At 40.5% G+C, this 12,730-nt stretch overlaps 1 protein-coding gene across 2 annotated transcripts in view; it reads right to left on the minus strand.

The window, feature by feature from the left end:
* The window catches only part of ITCH (itchy E3 ubiquitin protein ligase), a 75,548-nt gene that overhangs the window by 32,773 nt on the left and 30,045 nt on the right, over positions 1 to 12,730 (minus strand). The window contains exons 6-10 of one of the 2 annotated variants that reach the window (XM_044447656.1): positions 12,081 to 12,123; positions 7,696 to 7,865; positions 5,999 to 6,206; positions 3,187 to 3,282; positions 2,253 to 2,427 (exon numbers count right to left, since the gene is read on the minus strand). In XM_044447656.1, coding sequence (XP_044303591.1) covers positions 2,253 to 2,427; positions 3,187 to 3,282; positions 5,999 to 6,206; positions 7,696 to 7,865; positions 12,081 to 12,123 — 692 coding nt within the window. Of the gene's footprint in view, positions 1 to 2,252; positions 2,428 to 3,186; positions 3,283 to 5,998; positions 6,210 to 7,695; positions 7,866 to 12,080; positions 12,124 to 12,730 lie in introns of both variants that reach the window. The other variant, XM_044447655.1, reaches the window with a different exon arrangement.

Raw genomic sequence — 12,730 nt, forward strand, 5'->3', positions numbered from 1 at the left:
TTGCCATTATAGTTATACCTATTCTTAACAAGTTTCTACTTCCCAGAGGATTCATTTAAATCACAAATTTGTGATGAATTAAAGGACACTTTCTTGTTTCAAAATATGCATTGCTCAGATGAACCCAGACAGGTAAAGCAAAAAAGAAGAGATTTGATTTCTTATGTGTGTGGTGATTTGAGAAGTCAAAGCTGAACTTGTTGGAAGCTTTTTTTTCTTCTGCCTGCAATAAGTGGCGTGTGTGTGTGTGTGTGTGTTGTGTGTCACTCAGTTATGGAAAAGAAGCTCAGTATATGAATTCATTTTCAGGTGCAATGAAAATGCACAGTTAATGCATTACAGGGGAAACTAAATTTCTAGCCTATAAGAATGGTTTTCAGAATAAAAAAGGGAGCCTGTCACTACTGAACTTTGGCTGAAAAGTGTTCAAATTGCCTTTCTTGTGAAAAGTGCTTAATAATGACCTATCAAGAACATGAGTTATGTCCATTCTGGATGCGGTCCAGCATTAGAGGATAGAAAATATTATATGGGGACAGTTTGCTCCCAAAGAAAAGGCACCATACTCTCTGGAGAATCTCAGGTTAGCTTGCCTAATATGACAATAGGGTTCCAGGGCAGGAATCCTAGAGCTCGATCAAACCTTGCCTATGTGAACCTACTCTGAACAAATCTTCCTAGTGACCTCTGAGCTTAGCTAAATACTGCTTGTATTGATCCGACAGTCAGTACCTTCTGCTTGCAACTAACAGCCATTACCAGTGGGATGAGAGAATCTTTAAAATACAAGGGACAGTACCCAAGGGTGCCCAGATGCCACTGGGAATGATCTAGTGGAGGATCTCTGCCAGTGAAATGGGGAGGGAGGTACTTTTTGCAGAGACCTCCTCCTCTTGCAGCCTCCTTTGCCTCCCCATGTATGCTCCTGAGGACTGAAGGAATACACAGAATCACACAGGTGGTAGTGTGGGGGCTGGGGGAGGAGGAGAGAATCTAGGAAAATCAGGTCCCTCCCTGTTCTGCTGATGGAAACCTCTAGAGTGCCTTCCCCCAGCAGATAAACACTATTAGATACTTTAAAACACAGATCAGTTGACATTACAATTAAACATGATTAGCTTTACTTTATATACTCTAGATACACTGGGAGGAGGAGGAGATTGTGTGAAGAATGTCAAGCTGGCATTCCCTTTTGTGATGTCTGTTCAGGTATGTAAGGCACAGCAATCAGAAGCACTTAGCACGAAACCTGGACACACATGCAGGGTGAACAGTGACAATGTCCCTTATTATTTTTTTCAGTAGATACATCTCTTGAAATGGAGCCAAGGTATGAACATGCAGCTGGTGCCTAAACCAAGTCCTCCCTCTCTAATACTGCAGGACTGGGTTAGCTAAAGTATACATGGAGGGGGACTCAGTTACTGGGTCAGAGCTTAACAATTAAAATAGGACCACTGCTTCTAATATGTTTTTGCTTTAGGATTTTTATCTATTTTTTGATGTTTTATGGAGTAATGGTTTATCTTGGCATGATGTGTAATTGTTGCTAGGGAGTTATAAGTTCAGTAGTAGATATTAAACAAATGACAAAATCTATACTATTTTTCCATAGTATAGCTTTTTCTTGTTACTTCTCAAGATGGGTAAATCAAAATGTACTGAAAGACCTAACCTTGATGGTTTAAAAACTGATTCTAAATAAGAGTAGGATAGACTCCTACTTTCCCTCTCCTTATGTTTTTATGTTCCCATCTGATATCTGATTTTATGTCCCCGTCAGATATCTGATCACTATGCTGAATTAGACCTTGCTGATTTGGCAGCCTCCATAAATTCAAATCCTCTGGACAACGTTCCCTCAAAAAAGTTCTTAAGTGGCCTATTATTAAACCAACTTTTAAGCAGCCTACCAGGTGAGTCTGCACAGACAATACTTCTTAGCAGTCAAAATGTATCACTAATGTTTTTCTCATTAAAAAAGATCAAACAAGAGTTACCCAAACTTCTCTCGAATATGAGTTTACTAAAGATACTTTTAACTGCAATAATTGGAAAAAAATATCTCAATGTGTAACAAGCCATTGGACTACTGAATTTATATTTAATTCCATGATGTTCCTGTTGTTGTTTTTGCCATCCTAGTAGGATCTTGTTCAGAATTTTAGGTCAAGCTGCATTAATTAGCAGAAGCCACTGTTTCACTAACAAGTCTGTTCAATGAGTTTCAACCCAAATCTCACTGTTCTTACCCCATATATGAACCTCTGGTTAAACTGCTGCATAGCTCCTTGAAGCTGGCTGCGTTGAAGCTGCCATTGTTCATAATTTCGGACCGATTCCAAAGTTGGCCGCTGCCAGGTTGTTGTTCTGGTGAAATGGTCAACATAATAAATCCGCCCCATGTTGTCAACTCGGCGCTCCCAGCTGAACAACATAGATAAGATACTCAAATGCATGCATTGACCTTAAAGTACCTTTCAGTCAAACAGATATGCAGGAAACTAGGATAGCTTGTTCAATACAACAGATGAACTGAGGAAACACAATCATTCATCAGTTATGCATATGCTAAAAGAGCAGGAAAAGCAATTCTCACTTTTGTGACATCTTCACACCAGTCTATTGCTCAGCTCCCAGGGGTATTCTTATTTGATTAAAGGTTCTGCACTTCAGTTATTCATCCCAAACTTACTATGTAGCAAAAGTTATTATCTGCCCATTCCCTTTTGGAAATCAGTAGAAATATAACAAAGCTGCCCTTTTTGGCAAGTGTGCCACAGGTTTGGAGTATGGGAAAATAGCACTTCAGTATGTGTGAATGCACATATGTGGCCCTGCCCAATGCCTTAGGTTCTTTCACTTCTATTCTACTGAACCAGGAAGTGGAAAGCAGCAGTGCAGAATGCCTAAATATTCCATATCCATTCCTATAGGTTCTCCTGCTCTTGGTCTGGGAATGCCACAAACTTCTGCAGTTTGTACTTGGCCACTTATGACCTAATATGATTGACATTTCTACAGCTAATGTATACATTAAGGGCTAGATCAGACATTGCACTCTTTGGTCATCAAGCCATAATTTAGCTGTTGGACAGTGTATTATCTGAACTGGATCTGTACACAGAGAAGGCAAATCTTCAAGCTTCTTAGCAACTAAAGTTTCTTGACACATGATTGACTCACCCTGGAGGGAGAGGTTCTGGCCTGTCCCACGTAGTTCTTTTTTCAACGTGATCTACATAGTACACTCGGCCATGCTGATCCAATCTTTGTTCCCAACTGGAAAAATACAAACACTCGTGTCAAGCATTGTTCAAACCTGTTAACCATGTGTGCTTATTATTTTTTTCCAAGTAGTTACTTGATCCATCAGATTGTCATCATGGAATACCTCACTGACAGGACATTTTCAAGCACATTTGCTTTAAATGTTCTGAAGACAGAGGTCTAGTCTTTACTTCTCAGAAATCCTGTAACTGCTTGATCAGCTACACATTTTACAGGAGTGGGATTATTTATCAGGCACATATGTATTTTTCCCTTCTGTTCTCCATTTTCCTATTAACTCATAGGTTTTCCCAAATGGAATTGGTGGAGCATTTGGAGAGGCAATATACTGGATTAAATTAACCCACACCTAATCCAGCAAAGGTAACATTTATGTTCTTGAACAAAAATGCATACATTTAACAGTAGAGGCATAACCAACCTTTTGTTTTGTTTTTTGAGATGAACTTGCTCATTTGCTTTATAAATTTAATTCACTGGTGGACCACACAGCTCTAAAAAACAAACAAAAACATAGACTGTGTGACCCTAGTCAGCCCCACTCTGTGGTGTGGATGCAGGGGGGAATGGGTGGTAGTTTTGGGAATAGAAAGGCAAGCTGATCACATGTTGCTGAGGAGCAGAAACTGACCATGAGGGGAAGTGTCACAGAAAATACATGTGCACGCCTGGCAGGCTTCTCCAGATAAGGAGGTTTCCAGGAACTCTTGGAAACTGTTCAAAAAACCCCACTTGTTCTTAATCAGTGAAATTCAGGACTCTGACACAGCAACAGCTGCCACCCACGAACCAGCAAAATTGAGTCTCTTGAATGGCAGTAGGGGAGGGTCAGTAACCCTGGCCTCAGGGATACAGTCACTCCCGAGGCCCCCCTCCAAAATAACTGGGCACACTCTGACCCACAGAAGGCCCCCTCCACGGTACCCTTGCTCACTACACACACTCAGTTTATAACCAGTACAAGAGTATGCCATGCCTCTGTACTTATTTAGCTGGAAGCAGAGCTGTTGTCTTGTTTGGTACTGTATCCAGCACAACTATTTATTTATTTATACTTAATAAATGAATACTCCAAGAACAAACAAAATTGCTACTATAGATGTATAAAATGTTTTTAAAGTTCATAGCTTTAAAAAAAGATTTAAATTGTTAAAAAGCATGGATTTAAAATTAAACACACACAAATATTAAAGGAAGAAATATTCCAGTATAAGATACCTGCTTCAGTCACAAATAGGAATATGTTAGAATACTACTTAAAAACGGAGCCAGGACCAGTCAGGAACAATGCTACATCTAAATGAGGAAACACGAACTAACACTGAGCAACAGGATTTCACAACCAATCAAGTTGCACCAATAAATATCATGACTTCTTCCATGTCATCTTTTACACTAACACTGGATTTCAGCTGATCAATAAGCATGACCTCCTTAATCCCTTTCCTTTGCAGGATTAATTCAACTGATGGCAGAGATATTCACAGCAGTTACTCTGCCCTCATATGAAGGGTCCAATGTCTAGCATGTGTTTCTTTAGCTGAGTGCTCCTTACACCTGGTGAGGGTTCCCCATTTCACCAATGTAAAAACAATGCAAAAACAAACACGCAATTTTATAATAGCACCCTTCACCATACACTCCCTCTTACCTTCCACACGAAAGGGCATATGCAGCACTTATTGCCATGCAGCCCAAACTTTGTAAGATGTTCGAAGAGTTCACATGACAGACTAAGGCACGCTGTGTAGCAGGATGCACAGCATGGCTTAGAAGGCATCCTATGCTTAATGTGCCCAGCAGAAAATGGAGCACATTGAACATGGGGTTTGACCTTCTGTGGGTATTCTGGAGGACCATAACGTAGCAACAAGTATCCCCTCCCCACAGCCACCCACAAGCTCCCTTTGCAGGGGCAGACAGTGGACAGAATAGGGGAGTTAGCAGTTTTGCTTCTGTTTGTCATCGCTGAGGTTGTACACAGTGATGAGAACAGGAGCACCTGTATACCTGCTCTGGCTTGTAGTCCTGCATGGCATCCCCATGCGTTCAGAGACAACAGGCACCCTCACCAGTTGGAGGTGGTGGTGGAGATGCAGCTCTGTCCTGCACTGAGCAGGATGCTGGACCCAACATCCTTACTGGCCCCTTTCATCTCTACTACTCTATATTTCCATGACCCCCACCCACCCATAGGAGCTGATGCTAACAGAGCAGGCTTCCATGCAAGACAACTTTGGGGCCTGAAAAGGCAGCATGTTGCAGCACCACCACACACCAACCCTCTAAGTCTTGCTGACTTAGATCTTTTCTAGAAGATGATCAGAGCCCCCCAAGCCCCCCCCCCCACACACTGGCACTACAGCTGCTTCCTAGTGGTAGCACCAGAGAGTGGTGGGTGGGGTGGCCCATGCTCCTCTGAGGTGAACCATGAGATTTCAGCATGTCCTCTGCCCTAAATGGCAGGTATACTTGACAGGGAAGAACAGGTAGCTTCTGCTTTTTGTGTTTGAATGTTTTCCTAATTATCAAGCAAGATCTACTTTAGCTGTTTAAATATCTCACCTAAACATGTGCAAGTTTCATTTGATTTTTGTATAATACTGAGTGCATTTTAGGCATCTTTAGAGGTTCATGAAAATCTGGTGTCAGGAAAAAATGTGTTAGAATGTGCAGGTCATGTCAGACATTTGCATCAAACTCTTACCCAGGTGGAAGAGGACCTTGACTAACAGTAGGATGTGGATTTGGAGCTGGAGTTACTGGCTGAACCTGTGGGGTCAAAGGCGCTATTGCAGGAACTGCTGTTGCTGTTGTTGCTACATCAGAGCTTGCTTCTGATGTTGAATTGTTTGCTGTTGGAGTTACTTCTGCATTAGCTCCTTCTAATTCTGTAGAAGTAGGGCCATTGACAACTGCTGCACAGAGCAGAGATAAGAAAACGACAAAATGCTCATTTTTCTGTATTCTAGCATTTCCATGAATACAAGTCCACTTGGTATATCATTAAGGGTGAAGCAGCTGCATTTTCCAGACCCAGGGTGCCAAATAATCCATTTTCTCCACCACTACTCTCACATTATCAGGAGACCACAGGATTGTGCCCTAAATTGCCAAATCTTTAAGAAAAAGTAGTGCATGACAAAAGCTCTTCAGGCAATGAATGGGCACAACACTACCCAAATTAATTTTGAACACTAAATGAAAAATTAAGAATAGTTGTATTTAGAGTCTGAATTATTGGATTGCATTCTTTAAAAATTAGCTCACTGTTATATTTCACCACTTCCTTCCCATGGAATCTGTACCCTGATTATTTGAATGGTATGAAAAGGGTTCATTTTGCAGCAATTCCCTCCTTCGACCACAGAAAGCTTGGAAGTCTTTGAAGAGAACATTCCAAACACTGAGGATTCAGTGGGTGTTACATAAAGCTGCTTCAGTATTTTCTAAGAAGAAAAGCTTCCATAATTTAAGTGTAGGACAATATGCATTCTCAAAGCAACTGTACGATATATTTCTGGGCCATATGGTCCTTACTTTCAGAAATCTGAGAATGTCTCATTAAAGGTCAGGCAGATGTATGGCTTCACTAAAGCTAAATTATTACTTATACCAACTAAACACAGTCTTTCAGAAAAACGGATATTCTAGAAAGCAAACTGAAAAACGACTTAGGGTTTTTGTTTTTTTAAACATAGAATCACAGAATAAAGAGATAAGGAAGTTGCCAAAGGGCCATCAGGTCCAACCCCCTGCTCAGTGCTGGACACCAAGTTAAACCATCCTTCTCATATTGTTGTCCAGTTGCATCTTGAATGTCTCTATCGTATGGGAAATTCCACAACCTCCCGGGTGATTAGTTGCATTGTTGTACTGCTCTAACAGTCAGAAAGTTCTTCCAGACCTTCAGCCAGAACCTGGTTTCCTGTAACTTGAGCCCATTATTCTGTGTCTTACATTCCAGGATGACTGAGAAGAAATCCTGGCTTTCCGCTTTATGACAACCTTTCAAGTACTTGAAGAGCATTATCATCCCCCCAGTCTTCTCTTCTGGAGACTAAACATGCCCAGTTCGTTCAATATCTCCACAGAGGACTTTGTTTCCAGTCCCTGGATCATCCTTTGAACCTCTTCCAGCTTGTCTGCATCTTTCTTAAACTGTGGTGCCCAGAACTGAAAGCAGCACTCCAAATGAGGTCTAAGCAGTATTGAGTAAAGGGGAACTAACTTTACAGGATTTGGAAGTGATAGTTCTGTTAAAGCAGCCTGAAATAGCATTTGTCCTTTATATCCCATAATGTTTTGTACAGATTTAACACAATAGTGCAGTTGATAGGTAACAGTGAATAAACAGAACAAACTTTGAACACTTGAAATCACAGTTCATAATGACATACACACCGGGTGAAGCAGAGGGTCTACGGGGAGTGGGTGGAGGTGGTCGAGAAGGTCTAGGAGGTCTAGAAGGCTTAACAGCCCCGTTTACAATTACTGGAGAATCACTGCCATTGTCCACTTGTCTTTCACTAAATCCAGCAGCCTCACAGCTTTCAGGACCATTTGTACTACTCCTTTATAGGAAAGCACAACACAAATTAACATGAAGACCTGACTCATTGTTAAAACACTTCTTTAAAAAATAATGAATAACTCTATTATAGTATATAAAAGCATATTCTACAATATATTTTAAAACCCTGATTATGTAAAGGCTCAAACATATGGTTAGAAGTAATGAGATAATCAAAACTTGCATTTCTCATATTAGAAACATTGATTTCAGGGGGTCATAATCTTTGACCCAAATACAAGGCAAGTATTACAACCCCATAATTTCTCTCTGGCTAAGATTTTAATCTAAGCTGAACAGCAGTTGAATCCCTTTTCCCTTCCCACCCTCTCCTCAAACTCCACCCTTCCCCATGATTTCCTTACCACCCCTCCCACCTATCTACTTGGTCAAGGGGAGGCACCAGGCACCCTGGGAAATTAGTTTTGCCAAAGGCTACTGACATCTGAAGTAGCCCCTTGGAAAACAGATGTTTCCTCCAAATACTTGCACATAGCTGTTGCATGAGTGTATTATTTATTCCATTTCTATGATGACCAATAGCCAAAGGTCTCTGAGTGGTTCACAGCAACTCACAAAATACAAAATTAAAATAGAACATAAACATTCTGATATAAAAATAGTTTAAACAGTTAAATTAAAAACAAAAACTAGCCCTGTTAAAACAGCTAACATGTTCTAATGCCATTACATACCTGAGAGTACTGTTATTTGTCACTTATTAACCTAGTCTGTTCAGTGACAAAGTTACCATTGACATCACATGTATAGGGCCAAATATAAACAATGCAGACAATGCTATAACAATAATGTAATGGACACGAGTTCTCTGGGCCTCCTTCATGAAGAACTAGGGAGACAGAAGAGATATCCTGTTCCTGCCACCACACTAGAAGCCAGATAAGCACAAGTGATGAGGCTTGAAGGCTCATAGGGCAAATGAAGAGAAGATTTCTAAGGAGGGGGCATAAGGAGGATCAGACACTGCTATACTTCTAGTGTTATTGTCAGGAGCATGAAGGGATTCAGTTAGTTTCAGAACAAGTAGAACTTTCTGGGGGGAAATATTGATTTTCTGAGTCCAGTCATGAGCCTGACTGGAGGTAGGGGGAGTAGTTGTCACAGGCTTCAATCAAAGAGTCATCAGATAAATTGGTGATTCTAATTCATGTTGAATATTTTCTTGCTACTGTAAATTTGATAACTGCTAAATGGGATCAGTTATAAAAGTCAAAGGAAATTGATCTCTTTGGATTCAGACAGAAAAAAAGGCATTGCTGTAAGACTCTTAAGGATATACTTAAGCCAGACAGTGACTTTTATTTTTTAATTGTACAGATTTTGAAGTTAGTTTTTTTTTTAAGATGCTAAGAAGATACTGCAGAGGCTCCTGTGGACCACAAGTAGTATGCATCATAACTTCCAATTTTGTACAACTCAGATAAATATAAATGCATCTTAGTCCTACACTGTAGTTCTGCAACTGTTTAAAGAGCCACTGCAAGAGAGGAAGCTTTGAACTGGATGAAAAAGCTTAGCATGGACAAATGACAATGTCAGTCTTAATTACTGAAAAAGACTGACATTGTAAAAATAGATCCAATAGTTTAGACACACTGAACAAGGAAACCTTTGAACTGAATTGCGGTTGTCTCGGGCAACTGAGCAAAGTTTAAATGTTTTGAGCTGTCTGGATTTAGAACATTCTTTGTGAACAAAACTGATTTCATTGTCATTACTACAATTTAATGAGTGCTTTTTCCCATTCTAACTTTTGAAATAGTTAACATCAAAGCTGCATCAATGGGCACCATGGCAACTTCTGAAGCCTTCTTTTCCTACCAAATTATTTTCAATTTTTCTAAATAAACAAACCTTGAGGCCAGGAAGACTGCAAAGAAAAGAAAAAGCACAAGTCTGCCATCCTTACTTCCCTAGAATGCCTGCAAACCCCAGAGGCATTCTTAGACATGAAGATGGGGGTGATGGTGCCTTACTTTCTATCATGCCCTGGCTATCCTGTAAGAATTAAAAGAAAAAAGGGCATCCACTGCTACCTAACAAACTAGGAAGGCCAGCAGAGTAACAATGGTGGTAGGGGGCAGAACACTTGTTTGTGTGATGATCCAGAGTGAGGATGAGTGTGTTTGGGTGGTGAAGTGGGCTGAAAAGATGAAGAGTTGGGGGGCACTGAATGAGTTGACTGGTGGAGTCAGAAGGTGGGTTCATACAACATAACAACTCATAGTGTGGCACAAGCCAAGCAGTACGAGTTGTTTCCTCCAAGGCCCATGGTGTCTATTCCCTTGAATGTGCTTCTTCGGGTATCCCAGATTAACTTCATGGGAACACTGAAGTTTCCCTTCCCTTCCTGGCACACTCACAAGCCATTTTCAGCTTGCTGTAGTTTTTTTTAACTCTTAAAAAAAAAAAGAAACCTGGATCCCAACTTTACAACCCACACATAATCCCTACATTGTACCCCAGCAGTACCCTCAAAAGGTTTCCCAGGATGGTTTTAAAAAAATCATTTTCACAAAAGTTTGTAAGAATTATGTGTTTTTTAAAATGTCTATTGTCACAATTGTGAATGACCCTAGTTACATGGGAGCAGTAATGGGGCCCCTAAATGTGGCTCATGGACAGGAGGTGAGAAAGTCCAGTAGGTACTCACCTCTTCCACTGCCCCTTAAGGTGTCACTGAGTAGATCTTCCCTGAACTTTTGAAACATTTAACAGTTGTCAAATTCAACCTGTTAAATGCTTCAAAAGTCTGAAGAGGTAATTCCTTACAAAGTATGGGCCACAATCCTTCTTCCGCAGTAACATACCCAAGGGTTTTTTTCTGGGTGGGGGGGACTCCATTGTTGCCGTCTACGTTCCTGATGAAAAGAAACTTTGTACCGCACTCTAAACCAGATTCAGAAGGTGGGGTATTAAAAAGGGAACATTTCGATTATGAGGGATTATGTTTAATGGGAACAATCCCCCTTCCCCAGGGAGTCTCCTCTAATTTTGCATGTTCTCAAAGGGGCAACACCTCAGGAACAGTGACAAAATGAAGTGCGCCACTGAAAAATGTAGTCACCCTCCTGCAATCTACTTACCTGCACTGTTGGTCAGCAGGCACCCACCCCCCACTCATTAGCCAATCCACCATGCCTGCAGCCAGTCCCTGTGGAAATTTGTGAAAATAATTAAAAAATAATAATGAAACATGTTTTGCCATCCTGGGAAGTCCCTCCAAGGTAACACTAGGGCAGCTTGCAGGGACTGCTTGTTCGTTGGAAGAGTGGGATCACGAAATCCATACTGACATGCAGCTTCCATGATCCAAAAAAAGCCGCACCTAGCAAAAAATGGCTCATGAGAGCAGCCAGCCCCAAATGACAGCAACCCTGGTTGGTAGCAGCCTCACGAGTGTGGCAAAGGGGTTTTTTTTACCGTTCTTGCCAAGCAGTTTGCTGGTGGGTTTAGAGAGCTGGTATTATTTAGACATCTCAGGTTAAACTCTACTATAAATCATTGCTGTCAGGATAACTTGTAACTAACCTTACAAAACCATGCTGCATTTGCACAATACACTAACTAGCATGGCCTGTAAGCCATGGTGATGTTTCATGTTGTACAAGCCCAGTCAGAGGGATAGAGAAAGAAAGTTTGCCTTCTGTGAAATGGGTATGCTGTTGGAGCAGAAAACTGTGGGTCAAAAGAGTGGTTGTTCATGTGTTGGTTCTCAGGCTCCATCTCTGCTTTGTATGCCAATTCAGAGGCAAGTTATATGTCTTTTAGCACTGCTAGTTTGCCTTCCTTAAAATGATACCTATGTTTCAATCAGTGCATCAATCTGGGGAATAGAAACTAGAGTGGTTCATTTATGTTGTTACCAAAACAGAATTCTTTTCCATGCCTGAATAAGAAAGTGTTTTATTGGATGAGCGTTCAAGTTTCAATGTGGCACGTGCTTACATTTATTCAATCTTATTTTAAATGAAAATGTGAATGACCTATTTCATTTATTTTATTTTAATTTGACCAATTATAGCCAAGCTAGACATTCAAAATTTTAAAAATATATATTTTATAACCAAAGACCATTTCTAAATAGTTTTCGATACATGAAGCTGAAAAAATTCTGCGGCATCCGGTAATTTTAGCTTTTAACATTCCAATGACCAACCAGAATACAGATGCAAATGCAGTGAAACCAGATTACCTTATTTCATTTCTTGGCCTGGAACCATCATTTTGCATGGGACCTTTAATGTTAAGAACAAGGAAATGGAAACATATTTAATGTTTGTGTAATCTCCTAAACAGCCATTAACAATGATGATCTTGTGTATTTGTTAAAAATGTCACTGACTTATTTGTTAAAACGTGTTGTTCCAATTATTGCAAGAGTCAGCCAGACCTCTGCCCCTCACATGTAACATGCCTAGGCAAAGCAGATATGGTGTTTAAGAGTTCATTTTTAAAATTTAAAAATTCCAGACACCAAATGAAAGCACTTTTATTTTATTTCCTTATATTTCTACAAAAACCTGAATTAAAATGGTGATTTAAGTGAAAAGCACAGCATTATAGGGCAAAATATTTCAGTAGAACATTGGCTGTTTGCATCCAAAATTTGCAATTTTATCTTAGGAAAAATCTAACCCCTTCTATATTTGTCAGGAAGTAAGTCTCTGATTGGAACAAGACCTGCACAGCCATGAGGGGAAAGCCTCCTTCCACTTGCAGAGAGAACTGGGACCTAGAGGAGGCTTCCTCTGAGGAAGGGGGTTTCAACAGTTTTTCCTTCCCTCTGCAGTTGCCAGTGCCACCACCACACTGTTCCGGATTCCTCACTCAACCCTTCCTGCA

This window comes from Varanus komodoensis, unplaced genomic scaffold (assembly GCF_004798865.1).
Source record: "Varanus komodoensis strain SLA01 unplaced genomic scaffold, ASM479886v1 scaffold52, whole genome shotgun sequence".
NCBI classification, from domain to species: domain Eukaryota; kingdom Metazoa; phylum Chordata; class Lepidosauria; order Squamata; family Varanidae; genus Varanus; species Varanus komodoensis.